Source organism: Capra hircus, chromosome 5 (assembly GCF_001704415.2).
Source record: "Capra hircus breed San Clemente chromosome 5, ASM170441v1, whole genome shotgun sequence".
Lineage (NCBI taxonomy): Eukaryota > Metazoa > Chordata > Mammalia > Artiodactyla > Bovidae > Capra > Capra hircus.
Window position 1 is genome coordinate 17,611,956 of NC_030812.1, and position 27,435 is coordinate 17,639,390.

Here is a 27,435-nt window from a genome sequence, read left to right on the forward strand (position 1 = left end):
ATGGTTCCCCTAGTGTTGGACTACCTCGTTTCTGCTAGAGGCTTTTTACTCCAAGCACTGATGAAATCAAAGCATTAGAAATAGAGTGCTTAAAACATGGTTTAGCTTTGCTGCTACTTTCAAACAGCAAGTGGAATATTTTGGAAGGTGATCTTCAGAAACGATAGAAGGTTGGACCTAAAAGATTCTCTGGCAGTTTGGGAAATGACAGTTGCAAGTTTTAAGTTATTTCATTGTCGTCCCTTGAGTCCCATGAAACAAGCTCTTAGTTTAGGACTCCTGTGGAGTAACAAAAAGTCACTGGTTTTTGACTATGCAATGTTAAGGCCTTTCTGGTCTCAGGATCTCCCATTAGGTGTTTTCAGCCACTGCACCCCCGCCCCCGCCCCGCCCCAACCCCGAGGCCCTTTTTTATTTTATTTATTTTTCTTATGAGAAAGCCAAAGATAGTAAAAGAAAAAGTAAATACTTTTGTATGGCAGATCTCCTCTTCCCTCCCTCCCCTCTGAATCCAGCAATCAAAAACCAGTGACTTTTTTTGAGGGATATTTTATTCTTTGGGAATTCCCTTATACATAGATACTTCCAAGTGAAATATAGTAGTTTAATTTTCTGAGGGCTAAATCAGGAAAATGCTGGGCACTTTGATGCCTGCAGATAAAACAATTATAGAAATGAGACTCGGGCTTTGTCAAAGCACCTAAAAGATGGCAGTAATCAAAAGTCCCTATTCCGGACTACTTGCTTCAGTGAGAAAGGCTACTATTACTAAAAGTTTATTTATTTTTTCAGCCGTTGATTGTTATTACTTACCCTCCGAAATTCTTTTGAGGAGTAAGTCAGAGCTTTTTTTAGCTCTGCAGTTGATTGCTGACAAGTACTCAAGCCATTCGGATTCTGTTGGAGCTCATACTTAACTAAGGTAAGTGAGATTCCTATGAAAAAATTGAGACTGAAATCTGGTTGTTGGTTTTCCTATGGTTTGGAACTGCTCTAATGCTAAACGTTGCACTCACTCTGGGGGCGGGGGGGAGGGGGGGAACAAAAAAACCACCAGAACCAATTTCGACCATATTATGCCTTACAATGAGTTTGAGTAAACTCTGGGAGTCGGTGGACAGGGAAGCCTGAGGTGCTGCAGTCTAGGGGTCGCAGGGTCAGACACGACTGAGCGAGTGAACTAAACTGAACTGATGCCTTACAATGAGGAGTAATCCAAATGGTAATTTTCTTTCTTTTCTTGGCCCCAGGTATTTTAATTGTAGAGTTTTCTAACATTTTATCCTGGGAAATCACTTTTCATTTCGTTCTGCGATGTCTCCGGATATTTCTAAGCTTTTACAGTGCTTTCCCCAGGAACATATTAAAGAGAACACGCAAATCTGTTTCATCAAAATGATGTTAAATAGCCACCTGAAATAATTCATTACTTATCGCTTGATAACATTTAATTTTCAAAAATATCATCGGCTACTAAAACACACACACCAGAAACGGATGAAACCAGAAACGGATCTTTGTATTTTCACGGTCATCAGAACCCTGAGGGACGCTCTCGAGAGCGCACGCGAAGGTACCTCAGCTTGGGCACACGAAGTTACCTCGGGTTCCGCACTACAACTCCCAGAAGGCTCCGCGGCCAGGAGCCGGTTTCCGGGCGTGCGTCCCCGTCATACGCTCGGAACCGGGGAAATGGGGAGCGCGGCTACCTGGCCAGATCGCGGCGTGTTCGCGACTTGAGTACACGGCTGACCCCTCTGAACGCTCTCCTGGTCAGGACCCGGCGCTGCTCGGAAGGGCCTTCTCCACTAGCACCGCTTGAGGACCCACCATGAGGCGCTTGGGGTCGGTGCAGCGGAAAATGCCGTGTGTGTTTGTGACGGAGGTGAAAGAGGAGCCTTCCACCAAAAGGGAGCATCAGGTACCGAGGAGCTCGGGGCCCGCTGGGCTGCCGCGGGTGGGCTCCTCCCCGCGGCGCAGGCTGCATTTGAACCCGCGAGCGCTTCCAGGCGCGGTAGAGCCGCCCTGCAGCCCGGGGGTCTCTCTGCAAGGTTCGCTCCGGCGGCCTAGGGTACAGGTCTTCCTTCAGATAAAAGTGTCATAGACTGTAAAGACTGTAAAACGGTGGCATAGTCTTTCTCAGAAGTGAAAATAAATCACGAAGTTCGTTGGAACTTTTTTTCCCCTCCATTCTTGATGCTCTTTTGGCTTCCTGAGAATAAGCAAATCATAAATTAAAAACGTAGTTTATTACTGATAAAACTGAAAGGGTGCCCATTTTTTTCCTTAGTACTTAACATACTTAACATTATATTATGCATTTTATGACTGTTGTCTCCTTCACTTAAACGTTCCACCGAAGGCAGGTGCCATTTGACCTCCATCCTAGTGCTGAGGACAGTGCTTACCCCTTAGGAGGCTTTTAGCAAATGATTATCAAGTAAATGAACACACGTAACACCTGAGCTAGGCATACAGCTCTGCATAGAATATGATTCCTGGTGTCAAGCTCATTATGGGGGATAAAGAAACATGTGAATACAGTTGGCCTGTGAACAATGCCAGGATTCGGGGTCCGATCCCCTGAAATCCGAGTATAACTTGTGGTTGGCCCTCATATTTAAGTTTCCTCCGTAACAAGGCTTCTGCATTCAGGATTCAACCAACTGTGTGTAGTAGTGCAGTATTTACTATGGAAAAAAAATTTGCCGTGTAAGTGGTCCCGTGCAGTTCAAACCCGTGTTGGTCGAGTCAACTGTATTTAACAAATCTGGGTAGACAAACATATATTGCTCTGATAGCATAGAGGAGGAGAAGGTGATTTGTAAGAACTTTACAGGAGAATATTTTGAAGGATAAACTGGTGATCATACCTTGGAACTAGGGAAATTAACAACTTCCAGGTGAGAGCATGTAGAAGGCATAGAGGCTGTTTATCTTAAACCAGTTTTCTTTTTCTCTTTTAAGCCATTTAAAGTTTTGGCAACTGAAACTGTAAGTCACAAGGCATTAGATGCAGATATATACAATGCAATTCCAACAGAAAAAGTGGATGGAACATGTTGTTATGTTACTAACTACAAAGGTAAAATAAAACTGTGCTACAAATATTTATTTTTCTTAATCACTTAAACTGTATATATCTGAAGTGCTCTTCATAAACCCTTGGGAAAAAGTCACAATTGATATATTATACTTACTCTACCATTGTATCTTTCTCTTGGGGGAAGAAAGGAAGATAACTTAGTATTTAATTAATACTGATTAAGGGCCAGACAGTATGATAAATGCTTTATGTGTTATCTTTATCTATCTGCACAATAAGCCTCTCCTGTTTCACTGAAACAGAAACCAAAGCTCAGAGAACATAATTTGTTTGAGACCATTTAATTAATGAAGGCTCAACTGGTAATAGGACCTAGGTTTATGTGACCCTAAAGCTTGTTCTTATGCTGCTGATCCCAATGCTAATTCAGTTGTTTTATTACTGTTGTCAGTGTCTCTAATTTGTTTCATTTTAATGTACTTTAAAAGAGAAACTCAAATCGAAATTGTCAACTATGTTATGGAAAAAAATGCATTGAAAAGAGAGAAATAATCTCTGTGATTTCTTTTTTCTCGATATTGAAATCACTTCTCACTTCCAGCAAGAGAAATAAAAGTTAAATGCATATTGGATACGTTCTTCATAATAGGAAATCTCTTGTGAAGTGCATCTTTTTTCATTTTGTCGTGATGAAATTCACATACCGTTTACCATGTTGGTCCTTTTTAAGCGTACAGTTCAGTGTGGTGCGCACAGTTCTCATTGTTGCGCTGCTGTCACCACCACCCATCTCCAAAACTCTCTTCATCTTGCAAAACTGAGACTTTACACCTTTTAAATAACTCAGCCTCCCACCTTGTTTCACACACTGCTTTGTTTCTAGGATTTTGACTAGGTAACTCATGAAAGTGGAGTCTTACAGTATTTGTCATTTGGTGACTGGCTTATTTCACTTAGCATATTGTCCTTAAGATTCATTCGTGTTGTGGTGCATGTCAGAATTGCCTTCCTTTATAAAAGGATGAACACCACACATTTGTGTATACCACATAATTGTGTGTGTATACCGTTTATCCGTCAGTGTGTACTAGGTGAACCGTGCTGTGAACATGGTACACAAATCTTAGAATCCCTCCTTTCGGTTTTTAGGGCATATATCCCAAAGTGGAATTGCTGGATCCCATAGTAATTCTTTTTCATTTTTTTGAGGCACTGTTATACTGTTTTCTGTAGCAAGTGCACTGTTGTATTCCTACCAGGAGTATAGAAGAGTTCCAGCTTTTCCATATCCTCACCAACACTTGTTATTTTCTATTTTTTTGATAGTAGCCATCTTAATGGGTATACAGTACATTTTTTATGTTTATTTTTAAAAAGAACAAAAGGTTCATTCAACAGAAATGACAGTGTAGTTTTAATATGGTTCTTCATATTATTTATTGGTATAGCTAATAAGTAATGTAGAATGCCTTACCCAAACTGTAATCAATAATTTTTCAAATAGCTGATTTATATATTTGAAGAAACAAAGTTTTCTTTAGGGTTTTATATTTATATTATGGGCTTCCCAGGCAGCACTAGTGGTAAAGAACCTTCCTATGTAGGAGACATAAGCGAAGTGGGTTCCATCCCTGGGTCAGGAAGATTTCCCTGGAGGAGGGCCAGGCAATCCACTCCAGTATTCTTGCCTGAAGAATCCCATGGACAGGGAAGCCTGGGAGGCTACAGTCCATAGGGTTACAAAGAGTGAGACATGACCAAAGCGACTTAGCACACAGGCACATATTTATACTAAGAAACTGAAGTATGCATCACATTGTGTAATTACTATCAATATAATGGTGGCAGTTAAAGAAAACTGGGTTGCTAAAGAAAACTTCGAGAACCCAGAGTGACAGTGCTTGTAAATCCACAGTTAATTACAGGTACAGGATAGGCGATACAGTAAGGGCATTAAAAGGATGTACATCACAACCAAAGACTCTTGTCACAGTGAAGGGTCTGATGTTGCTGCTGCTAAGTCATGTCAGTTGTGTCTGACTCTGCGACCCCATAGATGGCAGCCCACTAGACGCCTGTCCCTGGGATTCTCTAGGCAAGAACACTGGAGTGGGTTGCCATTTCCTTCTCCAGGGCATGAAAGTGAAAAGTGAAAGTAAAGTCACTCAGTCGTGTCTGACTCTTTGCGAAATGGTGTCTGACTCTTCAAGACCCCATGGACTGTAGCCTCCCAGGCTCCTGCGTCCATGGGATTTACCAGGCTAAAGTACTGGAGTGGGTTGCCACTGCCTTATCTGAAGGGTCTGATAAGACCTGGTGAGAGCATCTATGGTCCTCCCCTGACGCCTCCCCTACCTTCCTGACAAATCTAGGAAAGACAAACTTTTTAAAATTAGGGACCACCACTGATGTAGGCAGGGAACACCTCAGAAACAGGGAATCTGAAATGCAGTCTCAGCTGAGGACTTTTATATTTTGCTGGTCATGAAGGCATCTTCCTGCTAAGTAACCAGCAGCAGCCCCCCAGGAGGCTCACTGAGACCAAGTGCAACTCCTTAGTCTCACTGTTGTTGAGGAAAAATGCTAGTACGTACCCTGGAACTTCTCAGACCCCTGACTGCAAACCATCACTATTCATCAGTGTTCCATGCCTTGACCCCAGGGGTCAGAGCCATGTAAAACAACTAGCTTCACTCCATGTTTTTGGAGGTTAACCCTCATAGCATAATTTAACATAGTTACATTTTAGAGAAGGTGTTCTGGTTATGTTTCCGTTAGCAGAGAGAGCTTCCGTTTCTCACGATTACTAGTTTCTCATGTCTGTGGGATGATGTCCTTACTGAAATGGTCAAATTTGTTTTGTTATCCTGCATATTTCTCTTTGTCTTTCGGGTTGTTTCCCTTAGAGGAAATGACCCTACGTTTATTGAAAAAGGTTATATTGAAATGTCTTTCAAGCCAAATTTTGTTTGCTTCTTAAACTTTTTTTTTCTTTATTATTTTTTAGGTCAGCCATACCTCTGGGCTCGGCTAGATAGGAAACCTAACAAATTAGCTGAGAAAAGATTTAAAAATTTTCTACATTCAAAACAAAACTCGAAAGGTTTGTGGGTCCTTTTTTTTTTAAAGCTATTCATGATTTAAGTTGAAATTTTTGTCTTATTTCTTGCTGTGGTGGTCTATACATTATATCCTTCTTTACAGTTTAAGCGCTTTGGGAAAAGAAAAAAATTACAAGTGAGTATCTTTTTATGTAAAAGCATATTCTTGAAAAAGATTTCAAAATATTTTCCTAACATTTCTGTGATTCTTCATTGTAGTTTATTAAAACATACAAGTTACTATGAATGACACATTTGGTTAGTAATAGTTTTACATTAAGTTTCTCTAAGTAGATATATACATGTATCATTATATATCCACTCATATATAATCTTTATATATTTGTATTCATAGTACATTAAAAATTCACCATGAATATACATACTGTAACACTGGCTGCTTTATAGACTGTTAACCTACTGTTACAAATGGTGGGTTCAAAATTGGAAACTTGAAGTGTTAGTACCTTAACCCTGAGAATTGTGGTGGTGGTAATGAATGGAGACTAATTAATATGGTGCCTGATTTGATGGGGCTCATTAGTTGTTCCCACTTTGAATTTGTTCAGTGCGTTATATTGCTTAAAGTATCACCACACATAAGATTATTTAATTCTTTTAGAATTTTTTTGGAATGTTGAGGAGGACTTCAAACCTGTTCCAGAGTGCTGGATACCAGCGAAGGAAATAGAACAGTTAAATGGGAATCCGATGCCTGATGAAAATGGACACATTCCTGGTATTACTAGATCTCTTCTAAGATAGTTTTGTGTTTACTAGTAAAAAGAATGAGATACATGCAATTGGAAATTAGAATATAATTTTAATATGGTGGTTCATGGTATTTATACCAAAGATGTTTCATATCGACTGTCCTTTCAGTTTTAGAATATTTTCTCAGATGGACAGTTTACTACCTATAGTCTATAAAAATTAATAAAGCATTGAGTTTGGGAATAGCCTTGAAGTATTGTCAGGATAGATGGTATGATCGATTAAATCATATAAGCCTTTACTTTTTAGACTGAAGGTAACAATATGCATATGTTTTTAAGTACCTATAATGTGCGAAAGTATTCTTAGATTTTAGTAATATAAAAATGAATATCAGAACCCTTATCCTTGATGATCTTGTAGACAGTAGGAAAAAAGTCTACCAGTAATAGTATGATTTAAGAACTAGAAGGAAATAATGTACAAGGTACAGTTGGAGAAAAGAAGAAGAATTCCTAGTTCAATCTTGGTGGTTAGTAGAGTCATCTAAGAAGAATGGACATTTATCCTGAAGCTGAAGAACCAGGAAGTTAGTTGGCAAGGGAAGAGAGGTTAGCTTAGGCAAACTTCCACAAAGGGCAGAGGTCATGGCATCTTTTGGAAATTTTAAATAACACCTCAGTGTGGCTGGAATGTTTATAACTTGGGTTATAAAAGTAGAGGCTGGAGATGTGTAATGGGGTCACATCTTAAACAGCTTTGTATTCTATCTGAAGAACTTTGTGAAGTTTCTCCTAAAGATGACTATTAAGCAGCAGTACAACAGAACTAAATATAAATTCCTGAGATAGAACTGTGACAAAAGTAGGGTAGGGAGTTGGAGATAGTAGACTAGTGAAGAGGTTATTACAGTAGTCTGGATGAGTAATGAATACCAAAGATGTGATGGTCATAATAGTGTTTATGCCATAGTTTGGGGTGTTTTTTTTTTTGGTAAGGAATTCTCCACAACAAAGAAGCCTAATCTGGCAACAGAAGTTAGGAAGGGAATAGCATTTGATAAATATAGAATCAATACATTGTTCAATAAATACTGGAACAATACAATAAATTGCGGAACAATTGCATCTGTCTGTTGTCCCTGAAACTGGAGAGGAGGTAGAGAGAAGGTGAAAAAAGGTTTTAGTGCTGTGTCTTAGAATGGCGCTCAGTTCTTATTGAAAATATGAATTTTCTTTTAAAAGAATTCTGGGTACTCTACTAAATAATCAAACAGGTTAATTCCTTCGCAGAATCAAGAGACCTTATGATTAGAAAAAGGATGACTTACAAAGTAGTAGAACTGTTAACATCTGCACTGATGTTGAATGATACCTTTATGTGACAGAACATCCAAAAAATTGGCGACAAAAATTGAAATTACCTTAGTCATAATCCAGAGAAAAACAATGCAAAAAGAAAACCTCACTTGTTTCTTTAAATGATAGGCTGGGTACCAGTGGAGAAAAACAACAAACAGTACTGCTGGCATTCGTCTGTAGTCAATTACGAGTTTGAGATCGCCCTGGTCCTGAGGCATCATCCTGATGATCCTGGCCTTTTGGAAATTAGTGCAGTGCCGCTCTCAGATCTTCTAGAACAAACACTGGAGCTCATAGGAACCAATATTAATGGAAATCCTTATGGTGAGTAAAGCCTATTTCTTGTTTAGTTACAGTAATCATTTATAAAGAAAACTTCCTAGGTTCAACTGAAAGAAATACACACTACAGGAGTGACTAATAAACTTGGAATTATTTTTTTTTAGATTCCCTTTTTAAGTGAAATCATATAGTATTTGTCTGTTATTTCACTTAGCATAATATCCTTTAGGTTTATACATGTTGTTACTACTGACAGGATTTCATTCTTTTTTTATGCCTAATGTTCCATTTTCTGTATGTGTACCCTATATCTTTATCCATTCATGGTGAGGTAATTAGTTTAATTATAACAGCTAAGAGTAAAATAAATAAAAGAATTAGCAATGACTATCATAAGCAGCATCAGAATATATGCCATGATTTGAGTACAAGTCCTGAGGGCACTATGGAGTATTGTTGACAGGCAGATGAAGATACAGCCAAGGTCATTAAAGCTGTAATAACAAAATCCAATATAGCGAATCAGAAGCAGATTGATTGGCAGGTGAAAAGAAGCTAAGACAGTGACTGTGCAAGTTACCAGATACAGCGGGGCCATTTGGCAAACACTGAATGATTGTGGCCACTGGTGTAGAGCAGTGGTTGGTGGACTTTTCTGTAAAAGGCTGCATAGTAAATATTTAGTTTTTGGGGGCCATATCTCTGAAAGACCATAGACAGTACTTACATGAATGGGTTGGCTGTGTTCCATTGAAACAATTTACAAAAACAGGCATTTGGCTGGATTTGGTCTGAAGGTTAAAGTTTGCCAACTCCTGGTATAGAGCACTTGAAGGTAGAATTTAGACTTAGTGGGATAAACTGCCAACTTGTGAGTGAAGGCAGTTGTAATATATTTCTCTTCAAGGAATCAGACTTTCTGGTAAATTTATCCCTCAGTGTTTTAAGGGGCTTTTTTTACTTGGAGAGAGAAATTTTCTAATTCTTTTTGAAACTTCTGAATGGCTAATGGCAAATATTTATGATTTTAGGGTTAGGAAGCAAAAAGCATCCATTACATCTTCTTATACCACATGGAGCATTTCAAATAAGAAATCTACCTACCTTGAAGCACAGTGATCTGTTGTCCTGGTTTGATGGTTGCAGAGAGGGTAAAATTGAAGGAATAGTATGGCATTGCAATGATGGTTGTTTAATCAAGGTAATGACAGAAAATAATTTGTAAGGTTATGTCATTTTATGTTCCTGAAACAAAGTAGATGTGGCACTGCAGTACTCTACAAATTGTAGCAATTCTGATGCGCAATAATGTCTTCATCAAATTGCAGCAATTCTGATATGCAATAATGTCTTCATCTCATGTGCCACCATCTTTATACAATAACATTGTTTCCCAGTATGCATTCTGTGGGGCTTTGGTTCTTCTAGATGTGCTTCAGAATTAAAGTGATGAAAATGTCTAGAAGACCCTACATACTACATATTCCTTCTTGGAAATTCATGTTGAACGTATGTGTTCTCTGAATCATCTATTCTATAATGACCTCATGTGAAAGCATTTCTCAAACTTCCTTGATTATAGAATTTGTTGAGAGAGTGCCAAGGTGACAGTTAATATGTACAGAATGAATTAGTTTACACTTTTTGCCCTTTCTGTGTCCTGGACTTGTCTATTTAATTTCATATAGGTTCACATTGTAATGTTCAAAACTGGAACTAATCCAGTTTGGACCAATCCAGACTCCAAATAATTAACTGAAGCCAAAAACTTAGAAATCATTTTTAACACCTCTGTCCATCACTTCATACATCTAATTATCAGTTCTGAAAGATTCTCATCTGTTGTATCTGTGTACTTCTCACCAACCAACTGGCTGCAAATTTAAATTTAAACCAAGATTCATGCTTGAATTTTTTCTCACCATCCCAAGCATTATCTTTCAGTCTTATCCCTGTCCTGTCTTCACAAATGAATGAGAATACTGTTCACTTGCGTAGTGACATTTAAGATTTTTCATGATCTAGCACCTGCTAAAATTTCTAGAACTCTCCACTTCCATCTCTCAAACATACACACATTGTGTATGTTCTTAACTAAATGCAACCAGAGCAAAAAGCACTATTCTGTCACATATTATTCCCTTTAGTTAGAATGACTTCTACCCATATTTTTCAATTGGCTACCTTCTGTATTTAGCAACAGACTCTATTATTCATTACCATTTTTATGGAGCCCCTGATTATGTTCCTGGAATGTTTCCAGGTGCTGAAAGTACAGAGTTAACAAAACAGTGTGTCTGCCTTCATGAAGCTTACATTCTAATGGGGAAGACAGACAATAAGCAAGTAAATATGTACTATGTCAGGAGGAAAAATATCTATTAAAAAAAAAAGAAAGGGTTAGATGAAGTGGAGCCTTAAATAACTCCCAGTGGCTGGGAAACAGTAGGCACTCAGAAGATGTGTAAGTGAGTAAAGATAATATAGGCTAAAGCTAACTTTTTTTTTTCTTTTCAGGTCCATCGCCACCATCTTGGTTTATGTTGGCCGATCCCAGATACTTATATGAATTCAAAACCAGTTATTATCAACATGAATCTGAACAAATATGAGTATGCCTTTGATGCTAAGTGTTTGTTTAATCATTTTTCAAAAATAGACAATCAGAAATTTGGTAGGCTCAAAGATATAATACTTAATGTATAAACTGGAAGTGCAATTAAAAACCAGCTTCATTGTTGTTCTGTTTCAATGTTGAATACTCTGCCATGTTTATAAGGTAAAAATATCTCAGATTGAGTTTATTATTCAGTGTCTTAATATAGCAACATGTCTTTTAGCATTTGAAGCAATCAATTTTCCAGCTGCAAATATCTATTCAAATTTTTATTTAGAAACAGCAAATGAATGTTAACCTCTGGAATTAAAAATATAATAATAAGCTCTCCACCTTGGACAAAGGTTGGATTCAGTCCATTGTACATGGGTAGTTTAAAAGACAAACCAACAATTTTGGACCATTACTTTAAAAATTAAATAGTTTAAACTAAATTTAAAATTGCTAGACATTTAACAAAACATATGGCTCAACTTAATAACATATATATAGACATAATTTCAGAATCTTAACACATATATAAATATGTAAGTATATATAAAATCCCAGTTTTAGATGTTTAAAAAACTTGGTACAACATTATAAATGTATAAAAATTTACCATAGCTCATTGCCTATTTGACAGACATACTAACAGTCTTCAAAAATACACTTTCCTAATATGTTGAAATTTTTATATAATTTTATTTACTAAAAATTCCAATTTAAGTAAAGCTATGAGGTATTGGGAAGGAAATCATGTAGGTCAGACTTGCTTGATTTCCAGAAGGAATGTTAACTTACAAAGTTAGTAAATAGTTAAATAAAACTATAGTTAGAGATGGCCTTTCAGTATATGGGGAAATTAACAGGATTTTCCTCCTCATCTTCAAACTGTTCAGAAGCAGCAACAGGACTAGTTAATTCAACTCCAAATTGTTCAGAAAGTTTTTTTAACTTCTCTTCTAAGAGAATATTTTTTTTCACTTCTTCTTTGTAGTTATACTTCAGATCTTCTATTTCTTCAAAAAATGATGGATCAAAATTTTCCAGTTCTTTTTTCAGCTTTTTTATTTCCTCCTAATAAGAATATATTATCTTTTAAAGGTGTACACAGAAAAAAATAACATTCTTTAGGTCTGAACTAAAGAGAATGATTTACAAACATGAAAGCCAAAGAAACTTGAATAGTCAAATACAAGGCAGAAGTCAAATTATTCTCTAAGTTATGTCCTATTCTGGCACTATAATTTATCAACTATTAAATCAGAGGGGATTTAATCTTTCCCCCAAAGAATATTATGATGTTCTCAGTGTGAGGCAGTCAAAAAACTTGGTTATTCACAACACTGAAGTTATTCTGGTTACAATTCTTTGGTTTAGGCGTCATTTGTATTTTCTTTACAAGTATCTAATTTTAATGAATAGTGGTCACCTGTTATAAATATATTTATGATCACAGAAACTGTATGGCTTCTGCCTGGCTAAAAGTTAACATCTAATAAAGAAACAATTTGAGCTTTAATGACCAGGTAGAATAGCCAGTGAGCACTAGTTAATTTTCATATTTATGTTCCTTCATTCTGTTTAGAGTCTTAAAGAGATAAAGCATATCAAATATCTTTATGTGAACCATTTCTGAAAATAATTGAAAAAGACACTAATCCCAATGTGACCCAAAACTTAGGAAAATATTAAAATAAGGAGCTATATTTGTGACAATAAAAAATAATAACTCTCTAAAGAATCCCATTTGTTCTGTCTCAATTTTTTGGTAGTTCTCTATAGTATTTTTAATAAAGTCAGATGAATATAAAAACCTTAATATCAAGGTTTAAATGTAAGTATAAAATGTGAGTCCAGGAATATTTAGGATACATAGTTAAAACTCAGAGATGGTGATCATGAAAATGGTTTTCAACAGCTGTTTTCACAAAACATTTATAATATATTTATAATTAGATATAATTAAATACTTACCTTCAAATGCTGCTTTTCCATGTCTGAGGTTCTGAGCTGTATCTCTAGATCTTTGACCTTTTCCTTTAGTTGATCAGGATCTGCCCCCACAAAGTGAAAATTAGACTAAGCTTTTTCCCACTCTGGGTTCAAGATAATGGACTTATTTTAGAAAAGAAAGAAGAAACTTATCCAACTAGAGCCTGGAAAATGTGGCCTTTTATAGCTGAAACAGTTCAGGCTGTGAATTCCGTATGCTAACCTCTATATCAATTCCATAGCAAACAAAGAAAAGAGACATATGCTTGGTGTTAGAAGTATAGAGTCAGGTTAATTTTTTACATGGAAGAAATCATTATTTGCAGAGGAAAATTCTAGAACCAAGAAAATTTTTTAGGTCTAAAGGTACAATGATAGAATAAGTATATGATTAGGGAAGGGGCTATAGCCATAAGGTGGCCAAGTGCTCCGGTTACCAGCAGCTCTGGCTGTTCCCTGTGCATCAGGATGTATTTACTGTGTAGTACTATGTGAAGAATGTGCTAGGCAGGATACGCAAAGATGAATACATCCTGATGTTTTGGTAGGAAAACATAGAAAGCAAAAGGGCATTAGTTTAATTTATTGATTTCCTCCAGAGTTAAACATATCTCTAATTTTATAGAGAATCGATCTGCAGTAGGAGTTTTTCTTTAATTAACCATCTTTGCTAGAAACACTTTCGTTAAACTGCATATAATGTGTCATATAGCCATCAAAAGGTAAACTTTTTTAAAATGCTAAAGTTTGAGAAAATAATGGTCAGCAAACACATTTCCATTAATGGGACAGGAAGCATATTCTATTAAGGTGACCTTGGAATGCTCCTCTAATTTAAGTAGGAGACAAGTATTTTCCTCATACTTTTCAAAGCTTTCCTCACCTTTGCATAAAGTGCTCATGATTTTGTTCACAGAGTTGATTCTTGATCACTGAAATGCTGTGCGAGTTGTCTTAATCAGTGGGACGCTATATATTACACACACTGGTAATGAAATAGTGCAGTAAAACTGATTATGTATGTGTGTGTGCTCAGTTGTGTCTGACTTTTTGTCACCCTTGGACTGTAGCTCACCAGGCTCCTCTGTCCATAGAATTTTGCAGGCAAGAAGACTGGAGTGGATTGCCATTTCCTACACCCCGGGACCTTCGCGACTTAGGGATCAAACCCACATCTCTTGTGTCTCCTGCATTGGCAGGTGGATTCTTGACCACTGTGCCACCTGGGAAGCCCAGTTATGATGTATAAGCATTTTCCAAAAGTTAATAAGCACTTAAGTTAAATAGTGCTTTAAAATTTCCAAAACGATTTGATTTTTGAGCCTTAACAATCTTTTACTGATATCCTCATTTTTAAATAGGAGATAAAGAATATGAGGATTCAGCAATCCCCTCTTGGGATGCTGAAGTTTAGAGAGAACTTGCCAAATGTCAGCAGCATTAACAGCTCTTTAGTACTGTGTCTGGTGTAGTATACCAAACTGGCTGCTGTTGTCAGACGAGGCTTACGCATGTATGTCTAGTCACCAAAAGGTGATGCAGTATAGTGGCCAATAGCAGAGAATGGCAAGGAACTTTGGAGTTTCATAGCTTTAGGCTTCATCCTGCCTCGGCTGCTTCCTAGCTATTGTAGCCTTGGGGACAGGTTAACCTCTTTGAATGCAGGTAAAATGGAGACAGAAGTACTCAAAATTCAGGGTCATAAGAATTATAAAATGCTTGTAAAGAATTTAGCATAGTGTTTGATACAACTCATGTGATAGTCTTGTTGCTATTTTGTATAAAAGCTACTTGATAGGATACTGAAAAGCTATGTGAAATAGTAAAAAACTGCTCAGATATAAGTTACTATCATCCTTTGGAACAGAATCTGGCATTTCCATCAAGCTGTCTGGTACAATATGCGTACAAACAATAGATTCTTATAATTTGCAGTAGTTCTATAACATGGAAAATCAATTAGTGAATTTTGAACCACTGTCCTTAGGGAAAATATACACACATATCTCACATAGATTTTATATCTGAAATTCTGGAAACAACTCATCCTAGAACAACTTGTTCTATTTTGTTTTACAAGAGAGAAAACAAGGTTCAGAAGTGTCAAGAGACCCCTGAGTCTGCCCCAATAACAGGTATCAGAACTGAGCTTTCAATCCAGTCCAGCTGGTCCCAGAACCAGCGGTTCCTGCCCTGCTCTGCACTCCCCAGTACTGCCTCCATCCTCTGGTCATCCCTGTACGACAGCTGAAACAAATGCAGAGCGTCACCTTGTTGAATCTCATCTGGAAAACTGCATCATAAAACTTAAATTTCTCACTCCTCTGTTATGTCTGCAGAAGTACCACACAGAACTGATGTTAGATTACAAGTAAATTGTAGTAAGTGAACATGCAAATACAGAATCTGCAAATAATGAGGATCAACTGTTCACTATATGTGTACCCATGTATATACATTACGTGTGTGTGTGTGTGTGTGTGTGTTAGTTGCTCAGTCATGTCTGACTCTTTGCAACCTCATGAACTGTAGCCCGCCAGGCTCTTCTGTCCATGGAATTCTCTAGACAAGAATACGGGAGTGGGTTGCCATTCCCTTCTCCAGGGGATCTTCCCAACCTAGGGACTGAACCAAGGTCTTCTGAATTGCAGGGGGATTCTTTACCTGTGAGCTACCAATTGCTTATTAATACATTACCTAAGCACACTGGAATAGTGAAATGATTAGTAACCACTTCTGAATGCAAACAGAGACTAGAAGGTTAGACTTTGTAAAAGGAAAAAAGAAAGGATATAGGCAATGTTTGCTTATATACAGGTAGTTTTTAAATTAATAACAAGATGAAAATAACATTTAGAAGAATATGTTAAATGGGCTTCAAAGGGCCTATACTGAGAAACTGGAAGCAAGAGACTTAGTATTTATTACTTAGCATTATATGATGATAAATCTGTAACATCCAGAAGCGACACAAGGAGAAAGGTTTGAATACTTGCTACTCAGTATTACAAATAAAGGGCTCAATGGGAATACTGCTGTGTGGAGGAAAGAGACAGCTCTAAAAACTTACATCAAGGATTTGATTTTTTAGGAAGACAGTTAAATCTGTAAACAAGGCATATCCTAATTCAAAAACTTGGGTTAGCTAACATGCTATGAGTATGTTAAAAAATACATTACCAGATATGGTACTTTCAGGTCCATTTTGGTCTTTGTTAATTTCTATCTGATGGATTAATTCTTCTTTTTCTTTTTCCAGCTGACTGTTAGCTAATCTAGAACACAATGATAATGTGTTAAAAAAAAAAAACAAAACAGACACTGCACCACAAAATAGGTCTGAGCATTTCTTTAACTGTGTGATACACAGTGCTTAGAACTTGCTAATATTTATAAAGGTAAACATTTGTCCATCTCCTTCAACTACTGCAGTGCTCCCATTCTCAAATAGAAATCACAGATTAAAAATCCACATTTTTCTTAAAATTTTATGTCATTTTCAAGAGTAGTTTTGGAGGGAGGAGCCTCACAAGAGTGTGCTACACAGAGCCTTGGAAGTAAAGAATTTTTTTTCTCATTCCATTAATACTTGCCTTTGGAAGCTAAGGTTTAATATATTCTATGCTATTAAGAAAGTTTAAATTACAGACGACACCTATAATAGGATCTGGTTTATCCTTTTTATACCATCTATTATATAAAAGAGTGACTGGCATTAGAAGGGTGAAAGAAGGCTGATAAACCAATTAGGGAGCAAGGGTGAAAAATCTTAACTCTAGATACAGCAAACCTGGTTGCATTAAAAAATGATTTTTGAAAAAGTAGTCATACAAACAAATAATATACCTAAGAACTCGAAGCTCCCGTTGAAGGCCTTGCTCTGTCTCATCACCTTCAGGAACATGTTTGAGAATCTCAATCTTTGTGCACAATGAAAGTTAGAAGACAAAGTTTGACATGGAAATACGGGGTTTTATAAAGATCCATAGTTTCAATAAAGCATAATTTTAGAATTTGAGCTTTCAAAAGTACACATGATTACACATCTATGGTGAATCTATCCACTATTCACTCAACAATTATTTACTGAAGAACTACTGACTGCATGCCAGGCACTGTCCTAGGCACACTGGATACAGCAGTGGAAAAAACAGGCAAAATCCCTTCCTGCATGTTCCTGTGGTTCTCTCAATGTCAGTGGGGGAAGACAGTGAGCATGTGATGTGATGTAATCGGTTTACATTTCAAGATGGAGGAGCCTCTGAAGAAAAATAAGAGAGTAAGAGGACAGAAAGTGAATGGAACGCAGTGCGAGGATTGGGAGGGTCTGAGGAGCCTGCATTTAAGGAGAGACGTGCAAGTGGGGAGTGAGGTATGGGAATATTTGGACACAGTATTCTAAACAAGGGAAACAAAAGCAGGGCCCTGGATAAACCAAGTGAGTTTGGTCTGTTCCAAGGACTGAAAGGAGTTACTGTGGCTAGAATACTGAATACCAGAGAAAGTAAAGATGAGGCTAGAGAGGAAACCAGATGCCAGATCATGTAGGTCCTTGCTGGCTATGAAAGGACTTCAGGATTTTATGCTAGGGTATGGGAGCCACTGGAAGATTCTAAGGGTGGACTGCTATGATGTGCTTTATACTTTAAAAGGACTACTTGGTAAATACATGGAAAGTATGTCAGGGATAGGGCTTCCCAAGGCTTCCCTGATATCTCAGTTGGTAAAGAATCCGCCTGCAATGCAGGAGACCCTGGTTGAATTCCTGGGTTGGGAGGAGCTGCTGGAAAAGGGATAGGCTACCCACTCCAGTATCCTGGCCTGGAGAATTCAATGGATGGGTGGGATTGCAAAGTGTCGGACACGACTGAGCGACTTTCACTTAGGGCTTCCCAGGTGGCGCTAGTGGTAAAGAATCTGCCTACAATGTAAGAGATGAGATGTAGGTCCGATCCTTGGGCTGGGAAGATCCCCTGAACTAGGAAATGGCAACCCACTCCGGTATTCTTGCCTGGGAAATCCCATAGACAGAGGAGCCTGGAGTGCTACAGTCCATGGGACCATAAAGAGTCGGACACGAGTGAGCAACTAACACATACACACCTACACACACACAGAAGGTGAAACAAGGACATTACTTGCCTGTTGCTCAAGGTCTGCCGTATATTTCTTAACTCTCTGTTCCCTCTCTGTTGCTTGTCTTACAAGCTGTTTAAGATCAGTAAGGCTTTTAGTTTTTTTGGCAATATCAGTTTCTAATTCTTTCAACTTGGTTTCATACATTCTAAAAGTATAAAGGGAAAAATGGTATAGACATGGAAAATAATTTCTCTTACTGATTTAAAAGCCACTGAACATTTCTGCATTAAAAATAAAGAATATCTTATACTGGTTCTTCTGGTCAAATCTTCTCCTACATATTTATTTAGCATTATATGACAGCAAGGGAGAAGTACCCCTTTATTAACAGGCCAGTTAAATTGAGGATTTAGGTGTTTCCAAAGATTATAAACAAGGATGGAGCCTGATGAATCTGACCACTGTAAAAGATTAATACCTTTTTCAGTCACAAAACTAAGAAATAGAAATTAAATTCATAAGAATATAAAATTGTATATTACTGGATATTCTTAGGAATATACTTAAAGATAACTAAAGCATTTCTCTCTCTCTCTCACTCACACACACAAACACACTTGAGTTAATCCAGTTAGAACAAAACCAGTACAACACTCCAGGGAGAGGGAACAGAATGTGTAAAAGTAGGGATAAGAAAAATGGCATATCTGAATAGATTTGTTACCTTTCAGGAAATGATCAATAGTTCAAAAAAAAAAAAAAAAACCCCAAAAGAAATTTCTAAAACATTGAGCCGAAACGGTTTCCACAAGCATATTCCATCTTAGAAGAGACAACATTCATAACATTCAGATTTCTCCAGAGAAAAGAAAAAGAAGAAGCACTTTGGCAAAATCAGGTTAAGGACACGACAAGGAAGAAAAATTATTATTTCAATATTACATCAAAGTGATTATCATCAAAGAGTATTTGATAAACCTTAGGAACTTAGAAGGCAACACTGTTAACCTAACAAAAACTGTCAAAAGAAGTGCTGAAATACCTGAAGTGCACTCCTGCACTCCATTTAATTCCTAGCTCTAATGCCAGCCAGTCAGAGAGGCCTTCTCTGACCACCTGTCTAAAACAGCTCCTGCATCACCCCGGACTGTCTCAGCAGTTGGTATTATAAAGCCAGACACAGAATAGATGTCACTAGTTTATTGAGTAAATAATAGAACAACTATAAAGATTTCAGTATAAGCATAATGTGGCATGGATACCAAAAGATAAATCACTTTACTGACCTGGGTGTCTAATCCCAGCTGCAGATCTGAGCCATTTTTAAGGTGGATTTAGGGATATATGAGGCTACAGACCAGAATTAGCCTTCTGTCAAGTTATGTTTTTTTGAAAGGTGTTTATTGGAGGCCTACTCTATGCTCAGTTACCTATACAGTTTTCAGACTAAAAACACAGAAATGATCTAAAAGGTCTCTCATTACCCTGCTCAAATTTATAAATCCTTTTCACATTCGTAATGTGTGTGTGTGTGTACCTTCACAGAGCCTTTTTTAGAAAAAAAAAGGATGGGATTTATCATTTCCACAGATTGAAAAAAAAAAAAGAACAACTTTAACTCACAGAAGAACTGTAATTTACTTGAGGTCAGAGTGAGAAATGTGTGTGTCAGTCGCTCAGTCGTGTCCAACTCTGTGATCCCATGGACTGTAGCCCACCAGGCTCCCTGCCGATGCAGGAGACACAGGTTTGAACTCGGGATCAGGAAAATCCCCTGGAGAAGGAAGCAGCTACCCACTCCAGTATTCCACCTGGGAAATTCTTGCCTGGTGGGCTACAGTCTATGGAGTCACAAAAGAATCAGACACAACTCAGTGATTACACAACAACAAGCCCCAGAAGCTACCTGGCTTTCTGAAGAAACCTAGTTAAAGTAGGCCTTTTAGAAATATATCTAACATAAAGCAGAGTCCAGCATGTAGCAGGTACTGAGAAAATACCTGCTAGATAAATACATCTTAAAGCAACTTAGAATTCTTTTGATCCCTACAGGATTATAGCAGGAAATAAAGGACCAACCAAGAACCCAACTGATAGGCCTGCTGGTTGAGAGCCTCTGCTGGAGTCTAAGCAGACAAAAGGAGAGACTCCTTCTCCCCTTTATACCATCACATATACTATTTCAGTCAGCCCTTACATTAACCCTCTGACAGAATCAAGAAACAGCTATAGGGTGGGAGGAAGAGCAGATTCTGAGTACTCTCATTATGATGTTAGAAAGGGACCCTTCTTCAGGACTGTCTGGCCACCTGGGCCCTCTAATCTACCTGTAAAACCTTCCTTCTGGGAGTTGTCTGACAGGGGCAAGTGCAGTGCAGCAGGCCCCCTCTGAGACCTGCTGTAGCCTCACAGTGCTAAGATTTCCATCCCAGCTGTAGTGACGGTGACCACAAACCCACATCCAGTCCATTCTAAACAGCAGCTAGACATCCAAGGGCGTACTTAGATGCACAGAGAGAAGGAACTCTAAGAATATGGTAAGATAAAGACGACTCTGCCTTCTGAAATGGGGTCAGCAGATGTAAAGAACACAGCTTCCTTCCGGATGATGTTACAGGGAGGGACGTGGGCAGGATCTCACTGGTCTCCACTTCTATGCATACTCCTTGAAGGAGCTGTTTAAGGTTGAAATGAGAGTGACACCAAAGCCATTTAGCGACTCATCAGTCACAGTGAACCACCCCTGGTGGTAGTGACAATGAACATACGAATATTTGCTAGTGAATTCCTGTTGCCCTCATTCCCAGAATTAAGAAGCAATGAAGCTAAAACTTGATCCTGGCTACGTGGCTGCTACATTATGTGTGCACGTGTGCTCGGTCATGTCCGACTCTTCTGCCACCCCCTGGATTACAGCCTGCCAATGAATTATAGCCTGAACCTCCTTCATAGCCACAAAGTTTATTTGATAGGCAGGAATCACACATACTTGTAGAAAAGGCTCAAGGGGTGGGAGAAAATCAAGTGCCAGAAAGTAGAGCTGAAAGACACTAAAACTGTCTGCTGAATTCATCTGTTGAAGGTATTTGAAGACCAAGCTGCCCAGAACATAACTCCAAAACTGCAGCACAGCCTACTCTGGTATGCCACAGCTTGTGACAAGACGGCTCCATTGTGCCTGGCTTATACTTGGGGTAGAAAACGAACGCAGCACGGAGAAAAGCAGGACGAGTTGGGCACCGTCAGTCTGGGCTCATGGTTGACAGTAGCTTCAGGAAACTTGTTGGGCTCCAGCACCCCCAGCCCAGCCCCAGCTCTGCTCTGATCCATGCCCTGACACCCCAATTAGTTAAATCTCTTCAGGAAGAAAGAGTAAGGATCATGTTAAACCACCCAACGGTTCTTCATGAAAGAACTAAGTGAGTTAGAATAATGTCATATTCTTTAAAGACAATAATGGCAGAATGAGAACTGATAAAACTGGCAAATGTTAAGCTGCTTGTTCCTACCTTGTGACAACAATTGATTTCCAGCTCTTGCTGTCCGCACCTTCAAGCTGTGGACCTCTACTCTCTGCCAGCTGTAATCTCTTACCACTCTCTTCTAGTTGAACTGTCATCTTCTCATTTAATATCTCCAAATTATTCTTAGCTATCCGTAATTTCTCTGCAGCTTCAGTTTCCTATCATTAAAAGCTAATTAGTATGTTATGTCAAAAGGTAATACTGTTCTCATGAATGTAATATATTCAAAATTATCACTACAAACTAGAAAGAAAAATAACCTGAAGTTCTAAATGCTGATTAAAAGTCCAAAAAAAATCCAGAATTTTTTAAACTCTAAAACTGCAATATGGTCATCATAATTACAACAGTGCAAGTAAATGAGGTTATAAAAATACATTTAAAATATTTTACTCCATAGTTACTTTGTCATATTTGTTATAATAGTTACAGAAAATGGAATAGTTTATGTCTTTAGATTTTTTTAAAAAGATGTTTTGACTCTTTAATACCTGAGACATAACTATAAGTATAAACTATGTGTGAGTACCACAGATTATTTCCATTATTAAACATCTACATTCAAAGAGCAGTATCACTCTGGCCTCAAAATGCGTTCAGATTCCACTGTAACTAGTTTAAAAATATTAATTGCAATTAATTCACTGGATCATCCATATAAATAATGACACATTTGTCTGGGGCAAGGAATATATTCTGTGTCTTAAACAGAAAGGAATCCTACTGTTTAACAAAATAGTTTCATATACTGTCTTGTACATCAAGTGTAATTCTAAGACATGTGCATAAATATTAATTAATTTAAACCCTGTAGCAGCTCTGTGAAACAGATACACTTAATAGTCCCAGTTTTACAGATGAGGAAACTGAGAGAAGGAGAAGGAATAGTAGATTGCCCTCATTCCCAGAATTAAGAAGTAATGAAGCTAAAGCTTGATCCTGGCTGTGTGGCTTCTACATTATGTGTGCATGTGTGCCCGGCCATGTCTGACTCCTCTGCCACCCCCTGGATTACAGCCTGCCAGGCCCTCTGGCCGTGGGATTTCCCACGGAAGAATACTGAGGTGGGTTGCAACTTCCTCCTGTATCTTCCCAACCTACGGATTGAACCCTGTCTCCTGCATTGGCCGGTGAGTTCTTTACCCCTGTACCACCTGGGAAACCCAGCTGCTACATTATACTGCCTGTTAATTTATTATTTTTTTATTTTCAATGTTCCTCACTATGAAAGGATGGTGGGCATAAAGCACAATTCCTAAGTCTCTTAATATCTATTCTGAATAGATACTCATCAACTATTTCATTCAGTTTTCCCAAAATGTATTAATTAACATAAAAATAAGTATAGTCAATAATGAAAGTCATACTTTTTTAAGTTCTTTACGAAGTCTGTCATTTTCAGCAACAATTTTCTCTGTGCCTTTGGCTTTGGATTCATAGTGCATGCTCAACTGACGTCCAAGATGAACTTTGAGTTTTTCTAATTCAGCCTAGAAATTTAAAAAACTCTACGTTATCAAAATGAGGAAATAAATGATGATCCCAGAAACTCATAAAACTTAGTTCAACATAGTTTTAGAGCTGATATTTGATACAATTAGAATTAAATTCTTCTCTTTAATACTGGTCATCTAGAGCAGAGGTTTCCAATCTTGGCTTAGAATGAACTGATGACTTAAAAAACAAAACAACAATACCAATGGTGGGACCAATCCCCAAATAACTCGTCAATCTCAAAATTAGGGTGTTAAGCAACTGTATTTTTGAAAATAGACACAGTTAATTATTTTACGTTGCCAGAGTGAGAACCAATGGTCTGGAAATAGTAAGATGACCACATGATGCTACTGTAACACTTTAATCATTGTCTCCAATATTTTTTTCCACATGTGTAAAATATCTATTCATCCATTAAAGCCACTTTATATACTATATTTAAAACTGTCCTTAAAAATTAATACAAATTGTATCAGTATAACATTCTGTACAAATGGCATTAAGAATATTACCTTCAACTTTTCATTTTCCATCTCAATATTAGCCATTTTTTCACTGGTCAATATTCCTGATGCTTTTTTCAGCTGTTCATTTTCCCTTTGGACTTTTTCGACTACTTTTTTCATTAAACCAATGGTTTTCTCTAGTTCTGGGATTGTCTTTCCACTTCTACCAGACTAGGAAAAAATGTTAACTTTTTATTTAATCAAATATTTTAGAAAGTACAGTATAAAGTACAAAGAATACAAGAGGTTTATTATTAAACTCATTGTTGATTCCTAACATTTAAAGCCAAAATTTGTATTACTTCAACTCATTATAATAACCTTATGAAAGAGGAATTACAATCTTCACTTTACATACAAAAAAATCAACACTCAGAGAATTTGATATTCCTAAAGTCATGCAGCTAATAAGTAACAGCTTAAACCCAACATTAGTATATTAGCATTATAACTAAGAAGCTGCCATGAATATCATAAAAAGTAGTTACAAAATGTTAGAATCAGACCAAGAAGCAGTTAGTAGTTACCTCAATGAATAGAAGGAAGATTCCTGGAAGTTAAATGTTTTCAAGATGTGGAGGGAGATGCAAAGAAAAAAGAGATGGTATAGAGTCCAAGTGGAATCAAAAGCATGTTAAGATGTGACAGATGATGAAATTTATTAACTTGAAACAAAGAGAAAGCTGAGTGATGTTTTACACTGTACATGCAGCAGAATATAACTGAGACTAGAAGCACCAGTAAAGGCATATCAATACTGCTATGACATATCCAACCTTTTATTCTCACTTCCAGCATAGCCCTTCTGAAGCTAAAACAAACATATGGCATACTCTCACATACTCACCCCTCTAACGTGGCCAAGTTTCCGCTCTACTTCTGCTTTTTCTTTCTTCAGAAATTCACACATTTCCTTCAAGTCTCTTACCTGATTCTAGAATATTAAAGAAAACATGTAACAGTTTAACACAGCTGTAGTCACTGATATGGAAAGGCAAATCATCGGAACTACCAGTCTCTTCCAACGTATAGCTTAAGTAAACAAGTGGATCTTCCTACTAACGAGAGGATTTTGAACTGTGACTTATGTTGAAGTAAAGTGTACTAATACAAGAGATTTTATATATGGATTTAAATATATATTTCCTACATTATTGCTTCAGTTCAGTTCAGTCGCTCAGTCATGACCAACTCTTTGTGACCCGATGGACTGGCAGCACACCAGGCCTCCCTGTCCATCATTACTGCCTTAGTATACAATAATAAATTTGAGTTCAGAACTCCTGATTTTAACTGTCCCATAAATTACATATGTAGAACCATATCCACATGGTACAAAAAAATAAACAATTGCTCTGACACTGGTTCTAACACTGTAAAAACCAGAATAAGAAATAGGACATAGATTAATTATACTATTACCAGTGGAATTAACATGTTGCTAATATTCTAAGTTAAAAAAACAGAAATGAAACAGTCAGTCGAGAAAAAGACTCCAATAAATAGGATAAGATTTCAAAAACCAAAAATAAATTTATAACAAATATCAAAATAAAATTTCTAACAGAGATAATCATCCTAAACATTTTTAAAGCAAAAGGAGTGCGTCAAGGCTGTATATTGTCACCCTGCTTATTTAACTTATATGCAGAGCACATCATGAGAAATGCTGAACTGGAAGAAACACAAGCTGGAATCAAGATTGCCAGGAGAAATATCAATAACCTCAGATATGCAGATGACACCACCCTTATGGCAGAAAGTGAAGAGGAACTAAAAAGCCTCTTGATGAAAGTGAAAGAGGAGAGCAAAAATATTGGCCTAAAGCTCAACATTCAGAAAACGAAGATCATGGCATCTGGTCCCATAACTTCACGGAAAATAGATGGGGAAACAGTGGAAACAGTGTCAGACTTTATTTTTCTGGGCTCCAGAATCACTGCAGATGGTGACTGCAGCCATGAAATGAAAAGACGCTTACTTCTTGGAAGAAAAGTTATGACCAACCTAGATAGTATATTCAAAAGCAGAGACATTACTTTGCCGACTAAGGTCCATCTAGTCAAGTCTATGGTTTTTCCAGTGGTCATGTATGGATGTGAGAGTTGGACTGTGAAGAAGGCTGAGCGCTGAAGAATTGATGCTTTTGAACTGTGGTTTTGGAGAAGACTCTTGAGAGCCCTTTGGACTGCAAGGAGATCCAACCAGTCCATTCTGAAGGAGATCAGCCCTGGGATTTCTTTGGAAGGAATGATGCTGAAGCTGAAACTCCAGTAGTTTGGCTACCTCATGCGAAGAGCTGACTCATTGGAAAAGACTCTGATGCTGGGAGGGATTGGGGGCAGGAGAAGAAGGGGACGACCGAGGATGAGATGGCTGGATGGCATCACGGACTCGATGTACGTGAGTCTGAGTGAACTCCAGGAAATGGTGATGGACAGGGAGGCCTGGTGCACTGCGATTCATGGGGTCGCAAAGAGTCGGACACGACTAAGTGACTGAACTGAACTGAACTATATTTTAAGAGCTACCCTAATATTTTATTACTTTTTTTCCCAAATATTTTGAAATTTGGTAACTGTTAATTAAACACACCAACTATCTTCTTGCCACACACACAGCATTTGAACTTGCCACTTCTGTTGTCTGGAATTCTTTTTCTAGTATCTTATGACCTACTTCCTTACCTGTCCCCTAGTTCTCTGCTAAAATATCATTTTATTAATAAGGCCTCCCCTTAATACTCTATTTTAAAGAGCAATCCCATATACTGTTGACTGCTGAACAATGTGGAGGTATAACTTATAGTCAGTCCTCTATATCTGCAATTTCTCTGCATTCGTGGATTCAACCAACCATGGATCAGGTAAAACAGCAGTATTTACTATTGAAAAATATCCCCATATAAATGGACTCTCATAGGTCAAGGGTCAACTATACCCCTATCCAACACCACACACGCACACACACACATGAACCGTGCTTTTTCTTCTTAGCATTTAAAATCAGCTGACATATAATATACTGACTTGCTTACCTATTATGAGCCTTCCTGCTGGAATATAAGCTCTACAAGTGCAAGAATTTTTCTGATGGCTGTTTCCCAGCACATGTATCTTTGTACCTGATACAAAGAAGGCCCTCAACAAATAACTGTTACATGAGTGAATGCAGAAAGTGTAAACACTACCATATTTCATGAATATGAGTTTCTGGCTTCTTCATAAGCTAACACAGTAAACATAACAATTAAGTAGGGAGAAAAAGGTTTTCAGGCATTAGACTTTCTAACTATAATAAAGAATATTAAATTTACCTTTAATCTTGGCAAATCTTTATTTGCTTGTTCAAGCTGAAATTTGAGTTCAATATTTTCAGATGACAACTTCAAGTTTTCCCTCTGGAGCTCCTGTTCTCTCTGATAATGATCATCTGAATCTATTCCTGAAGTCTTCAGGAAAATGAAGTTAGGAGTATTTTAAGGTATAGCAAATAGAAGCTGCATAAGACATGCTGGGTAAGAAAACACTATGCTAAAAGGGAACAGTGTTCCTCAAAAGAATGAGAAAACTCGAGAGCTCTAGATAAAACAACCATAAACAAACTCACAAAAGGTAATCAGTGTCTTGAAATTAATACAGAAAACAAAGTCAATATGATTTAATGATGTCCACACATATAATCAGTGGTTCTTTCAGTCCAAACTAAAATATTATTGTTATCTGACTGTT

At 37.6% G+C, this 27,435-nt stretch overlaps 2 protein-coding genes across 7 annotated transcripts in view; one reads left to right on the forward strand and one right to left on the reverse strand.

Annotated features, from left to right (window-relative positions):
• On the forward strand, positions 1,634-12,847 carry C5H12orf29 (chromosome 5 C12orf29 homolog). Of its 2 annotated transcripts, XM_005679786.3 has the most exons (7): positions 1,634-1,921; positions 2,968-3,085; positions 6,054-6,149; positions 6,770-6,886; positions 8,349-8,546; positions 9,536-9,705; positions 11,022-12,847. In XM_005679786.3, exons 1-7 carry the CDS (start codon positions 1,832-1,834, stop codon positions 11,208-11,210), a joined length of 978 nt encoding a protein of 325 aa, XP_005679843.1. In that variant the 5' UTR covers positions 1,634-1,831; the 3' UTR covers positions 11,211-12,847. The 2 variants fall into 2 exon arrangements, with proteins under 2 accessions (XP_005679843.1, XP_005679844.1); XM_005679787.3 differs by lacking the exon at positions 6,770-6,886 and having other exon boundaries at positions 1,644-1,921.
• CEP290 (centrosomal protein 290) overlaps positions 11,378-27,435 on the reverse strand; it is a 94,111-nt gene continuing 78,053 nt past the window's right edge. For 4 of the 5 annotated variants that reach the window (XM_013963717.2, XM_013963718.2, XM_013963716.2 and 1 more), the window contains 10 exons: positions 27,021-27,155; positions 24,552-24,638; positions 23,711-23,875; positions 23,069-23,191; positions 21,687-21,859; positions 18,241-18,382; positions 16,945-17,018; positions 16,279-16,373; positions 13,081-13,160; positions 11,378-12,180 (listed from right to left, as the gene is read on the reverse strand). In XM_013963717.2, coding sequence (XP_013819171.2) covers positions 11,950-12,180; positions 13,081-13,160; positions 16,279-16,373; positions 16,945-17,018; positions 18,241-18,382; positions 21,687-21,859; positions 23,069-23,191; positions 23,711-23,875; positions 24,552-24,638; positions 27,021-27,155 — 1,305 coding nt within the window. In that variant the 3' untranslated portion in view covers positions 11,378-11,949. The remainder of the gene's footprint in view (positions 12,181-13,080; positions 13,161-16,278; positions 16,374-16,944; positions 17,019-18,240; positions 18,383-21,686; positions 21,860-23,068; positions 23,192-23,710; positions 23,876-24,551; positions 24,639-27,020; positions 27,156-27,435) is intronic. The other variant, XM_018047607.1, reaches the window with a different exon arrangement.

Coding starts and splice junctions, on each gene's coding strand:
- C5H12orf29 (XM_005679786.3), top strand. CDS start 1,832: ATGAGGCGCTTGGGGTCGGTGCAGCGGAAAATGCCGTGTGTGTTTGTG. Junction 6,887..8,348: donor TGAAAATGGACACATTCCTG/GTATTACTAGAT, acceptor TTTAAATGATAG/GCTGGGTACCAGTGGAGAAA. Junction 8,547..9,535: donor TATTAATGGAAATCCTTATG/GTGAGTAAAGCC, acceptor TTATGATTTTAG/GGTTAGGAAGCAAAAAGCAT.